This window comes from Podarcis tiliguerta (assembly GCF_965153285.1).
Source record: "Podarcis tiliguerta genome assembly, chromosome: 4".
Taxonomy (NCBI): Eukaryota; Metazoa; Chordata; class Lepidosauria; order Squamata; family Lacertidae; genus Podarcis; species Podarcis tiliguerta.
The window spans coordinates 80,307,690-80,326,978 of record NC_139537.1 but is presented as its reverse complement, the minus strand read 5'-3'; the positions used below and the strand labels follow the sequence as shown (position 1 = coordinate 80,326,978).

Below are 19,289 nucleotides of genomic sequence, written 5' to 3'. Positions count from 1 at the left end.
GAGTCGGATGCAACCCCAAGGAGAACAGGAGCTAATTCTTGATGCTCTTTAGTATCTTTTCTACAAGATTTGCCATATGGCCTTGGAAAATCTCTTTTAAGTTTCCTCAGCTCCTCATTACTTGATTAAAGTTGAATTCTCCCGATGCAAAATTATAAGAGCACTGATTCTTCTCAACCCTAGGAGTTGGCAAGGGCAGTAACCTCTTCCCACAGCCACAACCATATAGCACAACCCAAGGTGGGGAGGGGGGAGAGAGAGGGATGAAAGGTGGTTGAACTATGTAAGTTACAGAATAGTGAGGCAATACCAATGCACAGTCAAAAGCACAACATCATAATTCCCAGAAAGCAAAAGCTTTCATTCCCTTCAGTTTGCAAGGCCAGATTAAGGAAGCCAAAAATAATAAAAACAAAGAACTGTAGTGTTGGAAGGGACCCCCAGGGTCATGTTAGTCCAACCCCTTCCAATGCAGGAATTCTGCCCATAGCAGTCCCTGGGTGGGCTTGAACTACCAGCCTTCTGGTTAACAGTCAGATGCACAGACCCGCTGCACCACCGGAGGCCTATTGCATAAAATAGCAGATGAAAGTACAAAAGAGAGTTCCATTTCCACCTATGCTTTTCTGTTTTGTTTATGGATCAGAGACATCAGGCATTTTGAATGGACAGTGTTATGATAAGAATGAAGATGTTATTAATAATAGAATAGAATAGAATAGAATAGAATAATTTATTTATACCCCACCCATCTCTGGGTCGTTTCCAACAGAATATTAAAAACACGATAAAACATCAAACATTTCAAACTTCCCTAAACAGGGTTGCCTTCATATGTCTTCTAAAAGTCAGCTATAGTCGTACCTTGACTCCCAAACGCCTTTGGAGTGGAAAACTGGAAGCAGGTGTTCTGGTTTTCAAAATTTTTTTTGGAAACTGAACATCTGGTGCAGCTTCCACTATCATTTCCAGCATGCCTGCACAATCAGAAACCAACCGGAAGCCGTGCCTTGGTTTCCAAATGTTTTGGAAGTCGAACGGACTTCTGGAACGGATTCTGTTCAACTTCCGAGGTATGACTGTAGTTGTTTATTTCCTTGACATCTGATGGGAGGGCTTTCCACAGGGTGGGCACCCCTACCGAGAAGGCCCTGTGTCTGGTTCCCTGTAATCTCACTTCTCGCAGTGAGGGAACCACCAGAAGACCCTTGGACCTCAGTGTCTGGGCTGAACGATGGGGGTGGAGATGCTCCTTCAGGTATACTGGGCCGAGGCCGTTTAGGGCTTTAAAGGTCAGCACCAACACTTTGAATTGTGCTCGGAAATGTACTGGGAGCTAATGTATGGCTTTCAGGGCTAGTGTTATGCGGTCTCGGTGGCCACTCCCAGTCACCAGTCTAGCTATTCCAAAACCACTACCAAAGGCAATCCCATATATAATTCTAGAGCCCAGCTGTGCCCCTTTCTTTTCATGTATGAACTTACATCATATTTTGAACTGTTTGTGTGGAATAACAGGATCTCTGACAGGCCTGAAGGCTATTCTTTCCCAACTATTCATGCCCTGTTTGGGCATTCCCTCACTTACATGATTAAGAATCAAGGGAAGCAAATAGTCCAACCACCATTCACATGTAGGGGAGGCATTTTGCAGAGCTGAGCCTATAAGTGGAGAACCCTGCATGTTCAGGATACCAGGAGACAGAGGTCTCTTGGTGTTGGGTGAGAGATGTTGGAAGGAAGTTAGGTCAATCAAACCCTAGCTCTCTGGTGTTCATGCTGCCCATGGGAGAGCTAGAGAGATCCCTAGAACGCAGTCTGAAAAGCAATTATAGATGTTAAGTTGTAGAGTATTTAAGATCTGATTGTATTCTAGGTCAGGAAACATGAGAAACTGAGAGTTGCTTCATCTTTGTATGGAGAAAATCAGCCTTCCTTTCGCATGATAGGAATTTTGTAGCTGTCCCCCCCCCCCCAATAAATCATGGAACACTATTCTGATGTGTAAGAAATGGCAAACATAGTTTGATCCAAACGCAATAAATAAGCACAGTATGGAGATAATGTTAGTTGGCTAGTTAGCATTCCCTCTTCTCTATCATTATGTGAAAGGACTACACAGGTGATTTGAAAGAAACTCCCTGTTTATTATTTTTAGGTTTGTGGTATGTACTGCTTTCATTTTATTCTGCACAGATTCATAGTCTGCAATCTTCGGGTGGAATAGGGTCTGTTGAACTTCAGACAATGTGTATTTTTATTTATTTATCCAGACCCTGGGTGAAATCATTTTATATTAGTGGGCAGAGATTGCCAGGGGAACTGTTAAGGTATATTGGAAGTTTCTGGAACACAATAAAAATGAAGCAAGTTGGCCCCATGTTACTTCTCTGGAAAAATTCCATAAAAAAACACCAATAAACAAGTTGGTAGATTCTGTCTTACAGAGCCCATTACTACTGAACATCAGCTTAATCTAACTATAGTGGCACAGACATAGCACAGGTGAAAAAGATTGGAATCAGAGCAAGCCCAATGAATTTCAGAACTGTTATTTGTTGTGAAAGGGGAAGAGTAATTTCAGTCTCCCCTCTACTTCTGCCATAATAGAATTCTGAAGAAAATAGAATGTTATCTGGTCCTTACGCTCTCTCCTCAAACTGAGGACTCACCTCTCGCTCCTTCAGTCTATCACAACGCAGCTGAATCTTTTCCAGCTGTGCTGAGCATGTTGTGCTGCCCAGTTTCTGGAATCCTATGCTAGCATACTGCAACTTTTTACCTCAACACAGTATTCCTTGTCATATGTGCAAAGTGTACACACTGTAATTCAGTCAGTCAAAATCACAACATATTCTCTACTGCTATGTTACTTTCATTATGAAAAGCATGAGGTGTTTTTTTTAATGAGTACCCTGCCAATTTTTTGTTGTTGTCAAACGACAAGTTTTGGTGGAAAAAGTGAAACTCGTGGAAATTTAGGCTCTGCCCAAATTTCACCTTTACCCTAAAATACTTGAGCTATAAATAAACCAAGTCATTTCAAAATGATGTAAGCACTTAGGTGCCACCACATTTCACAAATCAACACACAAAGAGCCGAAAACGATGACCATAACTCTCCTACAAACCCTCTAAACCAAAAATTCAGTTCAAGACTATTCATTCCCATTGTAATTCATATGGCATTTCTGGAGATAAATGGCTGGGCAAGGAAGCCATGCAGACACTGGCACTAATCCAGGTGATAAGTAAAATTACTAGCTGTTACAAGACTGATACAAAACTCCCTGGAAAGGCTGCTCGATACCTTTCTCCATGTCTTTATCACGCCATGCATATCCTGCACATGTTATAAAAAAAGAATGTATATTCAGCAAAAGAAACAAAAAAAGGGGGGGGGGGGAGAGAAAACTAATAATGAATACCCCCCTGTTATTTTGGACTCTTAACAAGAGTAGAAACAATGAAACAGAAAGCATGCCTTTCGCACAGGATTAAAAGAATGTGCTATTTCCTGCAGAGTTGGGAAAGAAATCCTCTGAAACCTGGCACTTAGGCTAACTGTTTCCATGAGACAGAGAACTGCATACAGTGTAACAGCAGGAGCAATTTATGGTACGCAGGAAGCAACCAGAAGTTAAAATACGCTATGCCAGCGACAATAGCAAGAGCAAATAACTTATCCAGGCAAGTTCCCTAACAGGAAGAAAGCACATAATTAATAAGAATTAGCTTGCACACTCGCAAACCTCCTGGATGCCATAGGCAACAAGAACATACAGTGGTACCTTGGGTTACATACGCTTCAGGTTACATACGCTTCAGGTTACAGACTCCGCTAACCCAGAAATAGTGCCTTGGGTTAAGAACTTTGTTTCAGGATGAGAACAGAAATTGTGCTCCGGCGGCGCAGCAGCAACAGGAGGCCCCATTAACTAAAGTGGTGCTTCAGGTTAAGAACAGTTTCAGGTTAAGAACGGACCTCCGGAACGAATTAAGTACTTAACCCGAGGTACCACTATAGTCTTAGGAATATAGTCAGATTCAGCGACAGCTAGCGACCCGCCCTGAAAATATTAATTACCTGCAATCACATTTTCCATGATGCATTCTAAGGAAAAAGACCCATCTTTAGAAGGAAACATGAAATATATTTGTGCAGCTGACTGAAGTTTTCAGGGAAAACAAATGATCGTTTTAATTAACTAAATAAAGCTGCCTCGTTATGATGGATAGATGCATGTGGATAGAGGGCCTGAGTTGTGCAAGGGCCCTGGAGGGTGAGACATAAGACTGGGAGTCCCAGCTCCTATGTGCAGGGCAGGTTTGACCCCATTGTTCTTCAGAAGTCAGTGTCAACCACTCATGTATGCAGAAGAGCTCCAAGGGATGTGCGTAGGGGCAAAGTCTGCTTCCTGCCTCTGACGGCTCTCGCGACTAGTGAGGGGCAGGTTTTACCCAGTCTCAAAGCGACTCACAAGCAGCTTTCTCAGACATGCTAGGGTTATGCTGGGGACTGTTTTAACAGAGACATGACTCTGAGGGGCAGAAAAGAAGTGTCCACCCTCACTAGCACACAGGATGCCCCCCTCCCTGAAGATATTTCCTCTCAATAGTTGCATGTGCAAAATTCCCAGTCTGCTCCACAAACTCCTCTAGATTTAAAACAGTTTGGGGGTGGGGGAGAAATGTGAAGATTTGGCCCGCGAGAAAGTTTAAGTTCATGACACCACCCATTAGTATATATAGGGTCCTACCTCCAACAGAGCAGAGACACAAAAATTGGAATTATCTGCTATTGCCCTTGTATTATGGAATGCCTAGCCCCCTCTCAAATGTGAAGCAGCAACCATCAGTTGCTTCAGATGTCCTGTAAAGGCTAACCTTTTGCACAGGCTTTTTCTGACCCATAAGATTGGACCCTGCTTTATTTATTTGAACCCCCCCCCCAAAAAAAAATTCCTGTTTTATTTGCTTTTATTTGTCTTTACGTGCTTTAACACTGGTGTTTTATTGGTTTCTGGTTGTATTTTTGTTGTAATGGTACGGTTTGCTTTGATATTGTACATTGCTTAGAGAGTTTAAAAATATTATGTGGCTTACTGATGCTTTTAAACAAACACATAAATAACTTATTGAAGAGCTCTCAGGCCAAATCTCCAAGCTGCTTTTTCACTTTTGTGCAATTTCATTCCCCCTTCTTGCCCACCCACCCCCTCCCCACCGGTACTGTATTACCTTGGCTACCACCTGTAGAACAAAAGCTGAACCAATGATTATCAAGGCTATTTCCAAGAAAACACGTAGCAGGTTATTAGAATACTGTAATCCTGCTGGGTTTGTGCTTTGAGGTGCCCCTGCTTCATCAGTGACCACTATTCCCTACCATGCAAATAAAAGCAGAACCCGCTTCGTCAGGCTGTGAATGCATTCGCTTCTGTAAGCAAAGTTTCCTGCACGTACGCACTGTTTATCTCTGATTTGTGTTTGTATATGGCTTGAGCAAAGAAATCATGCAAAAGCAAACACTAGAAAAACATTGTCAGCGTGCATTAGTTAAGACTTCGGCCTCGTCTCTGACAGTTTTCTAGCACACATCTGAGGCAATTTGAGGCCGTTATAATGTGCATCTAACCTGCAGGTGCTCTAGAGACACCCAGAAATCTCGTAACCACACAGTCCTTGATAGAAAGGAAATTGCAGCTGACATAGGTGCAATGTTCCTTCCTTTCCCTGCTCGCTGTAACGCACCGCACAGGCCTGGTATCACCATGTCTTATCCACTGGCAACTACTGGGTCTACAACACACTGCTATGTTGATGGTACATTTTCAGCTACTGCTCTGATCTTATGGACGCAAGTGGTAGTGTTAAGCAGCCACCATTTTAATTTACCGTGATACCTACTGCAGAGAATCATGCTCTTGGGGATCCATCATTTTAATTCTAGTGGGGTCTACCCTTTTAAGTTATCACCATTTCCCAGAATGATGCTATATTAAGGGCATTAGGGAAAAATTAAAAATATGGTTGGTTGGAATTTGGAGCATTGTAGGCAGGAACAATCTGAAGAGGAGGACATATCTTACCCAGGAGGCAAAGAAGCTCTCTAGAATTCTTAATCTCCATGCCACAGATGCTCTCATGCTGTTTCCTACCCCTGCTTTAAGAATAAGGTTTTATTGAGTACAGTATTTCCAAAACTGGGCGGTATTCAGATAGGTTTTACTGAGAGCAGACCAACTGAAATGGATGAAGATGAAGTTAGCTCCATTAATTTCAGTGGGTCTACACTGAGTAATTTTTTTCCTATATGCTCAGTAATACATTTACAGAAGTATGCTGGAACAATTCACAAGAATTATCAGGTATTTTATTATCCTGTATCAAATTTGAAATGGTACCTTAAGAAATGTCCTCATCACCACAAATGTCCGGAACACCCCCCCCCCCCCCAGTTTTGCAGTTGTTTGTTATAGTTTTGGTTACGTCTTTATGAAAATAAAGCTTTACTATTTGGCCCATTTTTTTTAATTTTCCCATTTTGAAATGGAGGTTTGGGGTATTTCAGATATGTACAGTGGTGCCCCGCAAGACGAATGCCTCGCAAGACGGAAAACCCGCTAGACGAAAGGGTTTTCCGTTTTGGAGGTGCTTCGCAAAATGAATTTGCTATGGGCTTGCTTCGCAAGATGAAAATGTCTTGCGATTCCTGGGGTTTTCCCCCCTCCCCCCCTTTTCCCCAAGCCCCTAAGCTGCTTAACAGCTGATCGCTAAGCCGCTTATCAGCTGATCTAAGCCGCTAATAGCCTTTTAGCAGCTAATCCGCTAATCCCTTAAGCCTTTAATAGCCGCTAATAGCCTTATAGCAGCTAATCCGCTAATCCCTTAAGGCTTTAATAGCCGCTAATAGCCGCTAATCCGCTAATAGTGCTAATCCGCTAATGGGCTTGCTTCGCAAGACGAAAAAAACCACAAGACGAAGAGACTCGCGGAACGGATTCTTTTCGTCTTACGAGGCACCACTGTACCTTCATTGATTGCAATATGAATTTGTATTTGCTGACATCACTTTGGAAATTTGTGTTCCTAGCTGGAAAGGTTCCTGACATGCCTACATTCAGGCTTGGACCCACCCACGAAGGAACAACAGCCAAGGATGTGTTTCTTAGGAGATTATGCATCTCGATCATAAGTAGAGACATATTTCTTGGATGCTACGCTTATTGATTGAAGAATGAGCCCGCTGGACAGTGTGCACAATTCTGCCAAGATAAACATATAATCTGGGAGACTATGCATATTATCTGGAGAATATACAAAGATACACTCCCTTCCTAAGACCTGTTGGAAATTATGCAAAGTGCACAGAGTGAACATTCCACAAGCCTCTTTTGACAAAAGGTATTCCCTCTTCACAAATGGATTGTGCTAAGTTGTGGGTGAACATATCAGACAACACAGCAATTCTTCAAACAGCTCTTATTTATTCACAGGCCAGAAGAGACCTGAACTGAAGGGTTCAGCCAGCCTGCTTATATAGAGCTTCAGTGCAACGTAACTGTAACAACTTTCTGTAACTATCCAATCACTGAACGTCACTTTCGATCCCTTATTTGCATATGTGGACCTGAACTATCTACAGTATCCCCCTGCTGGCCCAGGGTGAGAACTTCAGTACATAACAGATTGCGTGCACATTCTGCTTAGGCAAGGTGAATGTATAATTGGACTAACTGTTGTGCACATGAGCCATTCATTTCACATTACACCTAACACGCACAGACATATGAAAGGTACAACTAATCTGGCAAGTAAATACTAAATTTAGAGCTGTTTCTGAGTTTCTGTTGTGGTCATTTTCCCACTTGCTGTCTATATTTGAAAAGAAACATTCCCACTTGGTTTGTTGCACTGGTATCTTTGTTTTTTAAAAAAGAATCATCAGCAATGCCCTACCTGCAAACATGCTGGAGCTCTGCCCTGAGGCTTATTCACATCAACATCTACTAGCTGCCATCCTCCTGTAGCATCTTCATGAAACATCTGGAGGGGGGGAAACACTTGTCAGAAAGCCCTTGTCAGAAGCGATTAACGTGCTCATATATACAAACAAAACTAGTGATATGTTTGGGCTTTAACTCTATTGTGCCTAGTCTTGCATTTCAACTAGCACTCCTTTGAAAGAAAGCTATTCCTATTGCAGGGAATGCAACTGAGATCCCATTGCTTTCATACTGTAATTATAGAATTTCCTTCCCAGGAAGGCATTCCTGACTGGTTAAAACCTCTCCTCCTAGCTTCTGAATTTTTGGCTTATTTGGTTTGCTGTAGTGTTTTGAGATACTGACTGATATTGTAAAGTTGGCATTTTTATTTTACCCCTTTTAATTTATATATTTTTAAAAAAGAAAGAAATTGCAATAGCAACAATGAAAGGAAAGAATTAATAAGAATTCAATAATTAAAGTTCCCACCATTGTAGGAATAGAAACTAACATCAGGGAAACTAAGAGGCAGCTGCCCAGGGTACAATTAAAAGTTTATTTGCCAAAAGTCCTCCTGCTGCAACCAACAGGAAGCAATACTATTAGCAGGAGCTGCGAACAGGAAACTCTTAATTAAAACTGGAAAAGGACCTTTATTGAATGAGACTTTCTTGCGAGTAAATGTTATGGAAGAATCTTCGCCAAAGTGAAGATCACTTTTAGATAACACTGCACTATGTTACGTGTTCTGCTGTGTGGAAACTCTGTTTTAATTTCACTACCAGATAATTACAAAAAAGCAATGCCTCAAGGGATTCAGGAAGGAAAGCAACAGGATTTTGTCTGCCACCGACATCTATCTCCAGAGAGCTTTGGATTGCCAAATTGTAAACTCTGTTTTAGTGAATTAACAGGGATTGGCTTATAGAAGAGTTTGGATTTGATATCCCGCTTTATCACTACCCGAAGGAGTCTCAAAGCAGTTAACATTCTCCTTTCCCTTCCTCCCCCACAACAAACACTCTGTGAGGTGAGTGGGGCTGAGAGACTTCAAAGAAGTGTGACTGGCCCAAGGTCACCCAGCAGCTGCATGTGGAGGAGCAGGGAATCGAACCCGGTTCACCAGATTATGAGTCTACCGCTCTTAACCACCACACCACACTGCCTCTCTCATTACAGGCAATGAACCGCACAGGCTTTGAATTCAAATGCTTCATTTGCATCCTACACCTAAGTGTTTCAATACATTGGTAAGCACACAGTAGGACAAAGCAAGAATTCACACATCTCAAAGCGAATTTTAAAAATTAGCAACGTCTACCTGTGTCGTAGCTGTCGAAGTCGTACTGCTCCTGGATCCCCACATCTGTTGGAACTGCACTCGGATTTCAGCAAATGTCTCAATGATGACAGCAATAAATACATTCTACAAAAAGAATAATATGTATATTTAAAAACAAAAGTTTACAGTGAAGCGCAGAGGTAGAAGCGGTGGGTGGGTGGGTGAGTCCCACTCAAACATGCTTTATATTCTGATCAGGTGTGTGTCTGATCAGGTCTACAGTACCTTAACAAGCCAAGCAAGGAAGAAAATTAAGGTGATGAAATAGAAGTAAGAGCGCCATCGGGGGAAGCTGTCGATTGCTCGGTACATCAGGAAGACCCAGCCTTCTTGAGAAGCAGCTTCGTAAACAGTAAAGATGCTTGTACCTGTAAATGGAAAATAAAATACATATGCAGTGCAAATTAAAAGGAGCATTTTCAAATATCAGTAGTCAACACTCCTTTCCTTCATTTTCCTTTCTTGCCATTAAACAAGCCTCTACACAAAAAAAGAGAGCCAACAAGAGTTTTCTATTATTTTTATGATTAGCTTTCAACCGTTGCAATATTCCCAAGCAAAACATTTGATCCCTGAAGACATATGCATATATGTGTGGGTGTGGGTGTATTCAAAGTGCATAAATAGCCATGACCAGAATATGCCCTTTTTCCTAAGTCAGTGATATCTTAGTGTGTGTGTGTGTGTGTGTTTGAGCATAATATGCAATTAATGTAAGAGCAATCATTACACTTTGTGGCACATATGCAGTTGGTTGCCACTACCCCAAAATGGCAGCACAAACTTTCTTTCACAACTGCTAGAATTTTCTAGCAACTGCAAAACTAAGGCACATATAATGAATTAGATAATGTACATGCATTAATTTATTTGCTTGTCTAATGGTCCAACCTTATCAGCTAAGTTGCCAGAAAAGTCCTTGTTAATAACCAGTTACATCAATGATGCAACATCAGTTATGGATATGCTTGTGTTAATATCACTGCTGTGTCAAAACCCAATTCAGGGCATTTCACCAATGGAGAAATGTGGATTTTTTTTGCAGTTTACCAAGAGAACAGCTACTCTCCCACCCAGATGCAAGAGAGTTGCATGACGCAATATTGAGAGAAAAGAGACAGCGTGAAAGAGGCAAAGATAATCCTACAAAGTTTATCCCATCTTCACAGAAACGTCACAAATCTATACGCCTTAGATTTGTTTAGCAAAATTATATTCCACTCATTATTTAAGTCCATCATACTTTTTGGCCACATGGACACATTTGCAACTGGAGAAACTGTTTTGGACTCTGTAGAGACCAACCCAGGCCCTGCTTCCTGACCTGTGGCAGAACTGGTATAGGATCTGGGCTTCTTCTACTACAAAGGAGTCAACTTGCAAGATGCCCTTGCCTCCTACTGGTGGGAGAGGCAATCCCAAAGGGTCTCAAACACTCTCCTTACTCTATCAGATAATAGAGTTTAGTATTATGTCAGAACACTAACCTTCCTTTTCCTCAACTGCATCAATTAGATATTTAATCTAATTGCATTAACTTAATTTAATTAATTTAATTTAATGTTGCATCTTTTCCTTTACATTTCAGAATCAAAAAGAAAACAAAATTTTAGGCCCTGATGCATTTCCCCTGTGTATCATTGATCCAAAAAAAGAGGCATCTATTCAGTTTCTTTTTTAAATAAAGAGCAACATCTCTACTGGCTTATATTGCAGTGGCAAAAACATGATCTGTAGGCTCCCCTATCTGGCCCCAAGGCAATTACTGATGACTCCCCAAGGCCTCCAACAGTTTGGCAGTGGCTGTGATATATATATATATATATATATATATATATATATATATATACACACACACACACACACACACACACACACACACACTGTTTTCTTATGTTTCTCTTCTTTCCTCTCTCTGTCACCACCATGGAAAGCTAGCACCTCTTTGACAGCACTGAATGAAGTGCCTCTTGACTCTCTGCTGCCGCCACTGAGGACAGATCAAGAGTGCTCCAGAAACTGGAAGAAACACTCTGATCTGCTATGATGTTTCCTAAGCCATTTCCAGCACTAGGAAAAGGCTGAGAGGAGTCCTTCCTCTTTTGGAAGTTCTCCCACTCTGTTGTCAATAGCTGCACTGGGGAAACGAAAGGCGCTTTGGTGTGGGGGCAGTTGTATCGTTCTTCCTCTCTGCTTTCAGCCCAGTGGAGGTCCACACCAGAAACAAAACGTCTGGCATGCGTTGGGGCCAACAGCATGTACCACCAAGCACTGACCACCACTGAACAGAGACCATCTGCATGTCACTGTGCATCTGTATGTGTGCGTGATCTACGTGTGTGTGTATGTGTGTGTCCGGTATGTTTTTCTTATTGGATGTGTATGCATACAGGAGTCTGAGTGAAAGCGGACCACTTTGATCGCCCCAACTTTTTCTTTGGGTACACCCACCATTCCCTGCGGTCCTTGTTAACGTTGGCCAACAGGGAATTCAGCCACCAGCCCAACAAAGGTTATGCACTTTTCAAATTACATCCAGATTTTAAAACCTATAAATCATATTTTTTCCCCTTTCTCTTCTCCATGTTTCTTTTTAAATCACATAATTTTTGCTTACATTCCCCTCCCCGCCCCCCGCACCCCCCCATGCAATCTTAAAGTTAATCTTTCCTCTTGTGGCAACAGCCTCTTAATGTTTCTGCCGAGAGCAATTAAAATAAATGGTCCCAAATTGACATTTGTGATATGAAGTATTACTTCAGGATGGAGGATGTGATTTGGGACTGGTGGAGCGTTAAAAGCATGCCATAAAGTGGCTGAATAGATGTGCGTCAGAATGCCAAATCAAAAACCCTCTGCAAGTATTCCGACATTCTGGAAAATATTTTCTTTAATGATGACATTTGAAAAACAGTGCCTGCCATTTTAGAACAGGAGTTATTATGTTTTCAATATCTCCTACTCAGGCCTTGCTTCTTTTCATTCTCATGATGTCCTTGCATCTACTTAAGGAAGCTGTCTGACTAAAGGGGGAAAAATATGACAAACATCTATTGTGAAGGTGAAGCATCCCTGTAATGGTACCCATCTATTACAACCTGTCCATCAGTTCTACTTCTGTATCCTGAGGAAGGGATGAAAATCTCTCACCCCCAAACTCATCATATTGTTTGAGCATAATTAAATATGGGAGGTTTTATTTCTGGATATGTAGGCAGACTTTGAAGCTTCAAGGTTTTAATTACTCTTAATTATGGTGTCAAAGAAATCACTAGGGATTTTTACTGAGCCCTGCAATCCTCCTCCTTCTCCTCTCAGATGAAGTTCAACAGCTGTTATAGAGTTACAGAAAAACAAATGCAAAATTGGAAAGCTTGGACATTCAAACACACGAGAGAGAGAGAGAGAGAGAGAGAGAGCGAGGGAGAAAGAAATCAAGGCTTGGCTTTCCCACATTTTAATTAAAGCAACATACGATGACAAACCGCATAGATTTTAAATATTGGAATGAAAGTTGTGCTCAGGTACATAACAGGTGCGAGAGGGCTCATCACTGCTACTGCTTCTATCGCAAGATCCCTTAGCACCTTCGGATATTACAAAAATATTACAGAGAAACTTGCGAAGGCCACCATTAAATCCCTCTCTCCCCAAATCAATCATAAACATATAACTATTTCTAGAGCACTTTCAGCAGGTTTGTGAACTTCTGCGCTGACCTCTTCCTGGTTCCCTTAACAGCAGAAACTATATAATAGAGAGTTCTTAAAACTTCTTGTTTCAGGTTGCCTCTGTGACATGGACAACTTTGCTTGTAAATTTTTAAGTGTACTGGCTGGTGTCAAAGGAACAGTAACAACTCATAAAAAGGTTAGCAATGGTTGCCTGTAGATTACTTTTATATTTTCTGCAGCTACTGTACATTCAAGAACACTTATATGCACACACATCTAAGAGTCTTGATTGGGCAAGACCTCCCAATGTGCGCCTGAGTGTTTTAGATGCATGTCTGTCATTCATACTTTGGCCCAGTTTACACACAATGATAAACCATTGTTTAATATAAGCTATGGTTTAATGGGCGTGATCATTCTTCTCCTCCCCAGCTATTGACTGTGCCATATAGCAGAGGAAATATGCCTCTGGGAGGTCTGAAACAGCTGTGTAAAACTGCATCTCCTGCAAACCTGACTGCGACATAAATTAGGGATCTGCTCTCAGTGCGCCAAGTTAAACCTTTAAAGAAGCAAAACAAAACATATTGGCCAAGCTATCAAAATAAGTACCTAGCAGCTAAAAGCCTGCTTGCTTTTGTTTTTCTAACTGCCCATATAAATGAACTGACCCAACCAAACTTCCCAACCTGATAGCCCTATAACTGTCCTGGGAAAACCAGGACATCCCATGTGATATCGCCCTGACAAAAGCACTTTTTCTGAAGTGGCAAACTCGCTTTGTTTCCCCAACATGTGTTTTTGGGTGCCATGCCCTCATGCAAGAGCATGGCCCTGAAAGAAAAGCTCATTTGGGGGACCATGACCTTGTGCAGGTCACATGACTCGGCCAGGAGTCCAGCCTGGAATACACACATCCCAGTTTCAGGACTGCCCTGGACATGTTGGCAATCACTGCATACATGTTGGCAATGAGGACATGTTGGCAATGATTTCTAGATTTGATGTGGCAGCACTGATATATCCCTCCCACTTGTAAAGGAAGAAGAAGAAGAGTTTGGATTTGATATCCCGCTTTATCACTACCCGAAGGAGTCTCAAAGCGGCTAACATTCTCCTTTCCCTTCCTCCCCCACAACAAGCACTCTGTGAGGTGAGTGGGGCTGAGAGACTTCAAAGAAGTGTGACTAGCCCAAGGTCACCCAGCAGCTGCATGTGTGAGGAGCGGGGACGCGAACCCGGTTCCCCAGATTACGAGTCTATCGCTCTTAACCACTACACCACACTGGCTCTTTTGAAAATCTGATAAAGCCATTCTAATTAGCAATAAAGGTGGCACATTAAGAAAGACTCCATGCTGACTCCTCAACGTGTGTGGAGAAGCACTGGGAGATGGCAGCAAGTAACACGGGGGGGGGGGGAACTATTCAATGTACTTTCCTTTCTCATATGGTTCTTATTCTATGGGAGAAACTATTCTAAAGCAACTGCAAATTTGTGCTCAGTCCAGAGGAAAACAAAGCTACAAAGCCATTTTAATGAAAAGGACATTCAATAACTGCCCGGGGTAAAATAGGGGGACCCGATTCCCTCAATAAAACCCACATTAGCCTCAAAGGATATGAAGAAGCAAATGATTTAACATGGTTTCCTCCCATAAGAAAAATGAATATAATAAAAGCAGAAAATTTCACTTAGTTTTTGCTAGCTGCGGGGGGAAAGAGGGTCAGATTATTTTCTCTGCATCCTGACATAGATCAAGTGCACCACAGAAAAGTATAAAATGAAAACCAAATGTGCACACATGCTAGATTTCTTTAGAATACAAATATTCATACCCTTTGGATGTGTTCTTTCACACCCACTATTAAAGCAAGATTGCTATTTAACTCAGGAAGCGATATGAGTGGAAAAATAGTGGATAGATGGTTAGGGGGGAACGGGACACAATGGAATTATTCACGGTTTGTAATGTGTTATACAAAATAATTGGTTTTGAAACATGTACATCTTCAGGAGTGTTTGGTTTAATAATTCCTCACTCACATCTTGTGCTTTTACAACTTGTTTCTGCTCACTAGGGTTCATCAGTGTTGATGGGAAATAGTCAACAGATATTTACCACACACCAATCCGCACGACACGTTTCCCACAACTAACTTTTAAGCAATGATTCTGTATTATGAAAAGGAGCTCCGAGTTTCATCCCCTCTCCTTCCCCGGCAAACAAAGATTCGAAATTTCCAGGACCAGTTTGTGCCTAAACATAAGTTTGTTGTCTCATCTAAATAAGCAAACCTTGGTTTGTGATCACTTATAAACCAGGATCATGAACCAAGCTCTGTAATCATGGTTTGTAGGGAACTACAAAACATATTTTGCCTATTTAGATAAATGGCGAACTGTGGCTTGTCACAAAGAGGCAACAAAAATTTATAATCTCGGTACACAAGGGGAAAAGGGAGGGACAGCAAGAGGAGAAAGAATGAGTCCTGGGCTCACATGCCTTCTCAGAGACCAAATCACGTCTTGGTGTTATGTCCAAATCCAACATTACTAAAGGCAGTATTATTATTATTATTATTATTATTAGCAGTAGTATTAGCAATCAAAAACAAAAGAACAATACAAAACGAGCACTTAAGATACATACTTTTTTATCTAGCTTGAATGACCACACCAATGAACAGAATAATTCTTAATAAATGGGAAGATTCCTGTCTGAGAATACTGGACCACCACAGCTTTCCCTCCCTCTCTTCCTGCCATCCCCACTATTTTCTTTCCAGTAAATTGTTATCGCTTTGTCTTGTGCTCTTTCCTTCCTAGCGCACAGGATAACCTTGGGGATAATAACTGCTTTGAGGTTATATCCTGGGGAAGGTGACAGAGTTAAATTTAATTTCCTTCCAAAGCGAGAATGCTGAGACTTCCTCTCTTGACAGACATTTTAGGCCTTTCCTGCGTTGCACATGACAAAATGGAGGTTGAAATTTCACAAATGTGTTTTCCATCAAAGGGGGTAGAGGTGGGAACTATCTCTGAAGTAGGACACTTAATTTCAGAAGAAGAAAAACAAACGAACCAATGACCAGGACTAGGAGTCTCAACTATACTGACATCGTCTTAGATTTAAGTTCCTAAAGGGGAGCAGTGGGATCTCTTATTTATAGGATTCCTTTTCGGAGGTGAAAATAGAAGAAACTGGACTTCTATAGCTGCCCATTTTGGCAATTATTTGAGAAAGGAGAAACCCAGGAATTAATGTGGCTTAATTAATTAGGAATGGTGAAAAGAGAAAGCCAGTCACCTAGGACGCTACCCCTGCTCAAGCTGCTAGATATTTTGTTTTTTAATGTTTGATGTTTTGTTGTGTTTTTATATAATGTTGGAAGCCGCCCAGGGTGGCTGGGGAAACTCAGCCAGATGGGTAGGATATATTTTTTAAAAAAATAAATAAATTAAAGATTATTACAACTGAAACTGCTAGACCCAAATGCATTATTTGCTCTCCCTTAATAATATAATTGAAAAGTAAAGGGGCCAAGAATTATCTACTAAGTATACCATGACATTGTAGACCCATGGTGATATTCAACCAAGTTTCACTAACAGTACACTAACTGAACAGGACTAAGTTAGGTCCTTTAATCCCAATAAAGCTAAAGGTAAAAGGACCCCTGACCATTAGGTCCAGTCGTGACCGACTCTGGGGTTGCGGCGCTCATCTCGCTTTATTGGCCGAGGGAGCCGGCATACAGCTTCCGGGTCATGTGGCCAGCATGACTAAGCAGCGCACGGAAACACCGTTTACCTTCCCGCTGGAGCAGTACCTATTTATCTGCTTGCACTTTGACATGCTTTCAAACTGCTAGGTTGGCAGGAGCAGGGACCGAGCAACGGGAGCTCACCCCGTCGCGGGGATTCGAACCGCCGACCTTCTGATCGGCAAGTCCTAGGCTCTGTGGTTTAACCCACAGCATCACCCACGTCCCTTTAATTCCAAAAGGTCTACTCACCACTCCTACTTTTGGGAATGCTAATCTGCCCTACAGCTGTGAAACAGGATTTAAAGTGGAGGAGAAATAGCTAATGAACCCATCCCCTCCTACCATTTCCCCCTCTGCAAGCCATCCCTGAAGCTGGATTTCATCTGGCTAAGAGTGAGTCCAGACAGGGGGGGAAAAGTAGATTTAGGGGAGTGAGACTGGTTTTGCTGCACTGGGTGAGGGGCTTCAGGGACACCACAGGGAACGCTGCAACTATGAGGCAGAGTGAAAGGCAAAGGGGAGGCCACCAAATTTTGGTGTTGCACAGGACACCAAAGTATTACCTCACCCCCCACTCCATCACACTTCATTAGTTTGAGACCCCCAAGGTCCCGCTACTGAAGGGAAACATGGACGGGTAATGCAGTTACAGCAGCAAACGCATCAGATGACCAGAAGCCTCCAGACCCCATTTATTCCTCACCTCCCTGCTTTATAACTCTGCAACCAGACCTGTGTTTTTTAAGGCACCTCTAGTTGGTACTTAAGTTCCAGCTGGTTCTTTCTGTATTTCTCTTACACTAATTTCATAGTGCTGGGTTGCAATAACGAGGCTAGATACAAATCCCACGCTATTTGAAAGCTGAGAAAATGTTTAATGCTTGGGTTCCGCTCCTCTTGAAACAGATAATAGCACCAGCTGAGGGAATATCTGCAAACTCCACTTACTGCCTGATTGTCTAGCAAATATCACCAAACGCTTACAAAAATGGAATTGTACGGCGGTGAATGGACTCAATTGTTATTAAAATACATGCAGCACATTCTGACGTGCAATGTAGTTGACAGCCTCGATCTTATTCATCATTAGATCAAGGAGTCACAGCCCAACAGTAGAGCACGTGACTTGCATGCAAAAGAGGCTATGGGTTTGGCCCTTAAAAAAATTCCTAGCTAGCAGGTATGGCAAATACACCCCCCCTTAAGGCCTAGAGAGCCTCAGCCTATTAGAGCAGATGGTTCTGTTGAGCAAGCTAGTCCAACCTTCTCACTCATTAAAGGTGCCATCAGATCAGTATTACCTCGCCCCCCCACTCCACCACACCTCATTAGTAGCCTGTGTAAATGTAAACGTTTTAGATCAATATGTTCTATACCTAGGCCGCTTCTAAAGAACCACTTGAAAGTTGCATCAACATGTGCCTGGGCCCAGGCCAACTAATCCTGTCCATGGTGTTGCACATGCCAGCATGTCCCCCCCCCCCCCGATAGCTCAGTTGCTGTCAGGGACCGTGCTGAGGAGGGCTGCACTGAGGAAGAATGGTGGGAGCCACCCCCTTCTCCTGATCCTGAATCTTCCCAGGAGCAGGAGGACAGTATAGGTTTGGAACAGTGGTTTGCAGAGGGGCATAGTTCAGAAGGCAGTAGCTGGGAAATACTGGATGGGGAACAGCTAGCAGAAGAAACTCTAGAAGAGAGTTAACAGATTCACAGTCTCTGGATAGTATCCACCCCACTTCCCCAAAGTCACGGAGAGCTCAGAAGTGTCAGAACAGAAAGCACAGAGGCTACAATCTCAGATTACAAGACGTAGGAGTGGTGTAGATTAATAGGGACGGAAGGGGGAGTGACCTTAATTGGGAGCACCACCATTCTGGTTAGACACTTTCTTTTGTTCTTCGCTGTGTTTATTAAAGAAACTAACTGGCAATAATTCCCTTTCGTTTGATCTGCTCATTTATGGCCACGGGGGAGGAAGCTGACTCCCCAAAACCTGACAGTTGCTTAGAGCATGGTGCTGATAATGCCAAGGTTGCAAGTTTGATCCCTGTATGGAACAACTGCATTGCAGAGGGGTGGACTGGAGGATCCTCAGGGTTGCTTCAAACTCTACAATTTTATAATTCTATGGGTACAGCAGTACATGTGAAGGCTTCCATGCAATCTGGGGTGACAAAGCTGCAGGCATGGACTCCCAAGTCACACGACAATACAATATCTGGCCCATTCTAAAAAATGGCTATTGAATTTTGAAATACTGGAGTGAATTGATATATGGGCAGCAGCATTTTTTCAAATCCAATACAAATTGACTGGTGTTGCTTTTTTCTGCGGAATCTGCAAAGCTTATGATGGGTGCATTTATATTCAGAGCTATTTTTCTAGAAAAAAGAGGTTCCAGAACTAAGCATGACCACCACACTTATTCTGTTATAAAGGCAATGGTGCCCACCTAAGAGGGGCCAGAACTGAGTTCCAGAGAGTTCCAGCTGAAGAAAAGCCCTGTTTATTT

At 42.2% G+C, this 19,289-nt stretch overlaps 1 protein-coding gene across 9 annotated transcripts in view; it reads right to left on the bottom strand.

Annotated features, from left to right (window-relative positions):
- NALCN (sodium leak channel, non-selective) overlaps positions 1-19,289 on the bottom strand; it is a 193,958-nt gene that overhangs the window by 111,088 nt on the left and 63,581 nt on the right. For all 9 annotated transcript variants that reach the window (XR_014510429.1, XM_083437568.1, XM_083437570.1 and 6 more), the window contains 3 exons: positions 9,559-9,701; positions 9,313-9,417; positions 7,963-8,049 (listed from right to left, as the gene is read on the bottom strand). Coding sequence is in view for 8 of the 9 variants with exons in the window: in XM_083437568.1 (XP_083293694.1) it covers positions 7,963-8,049; positions 9,313-9,417; positions 9,559-9,701 (335 nt within the window). In the remaining variant the exon portion in view is untranslated. The remainder of the gene's footprint in view (positions 1-7,962; positions 8,050-9,312; positions 9,418-9,558; positions 9,702-19,289) is intronic.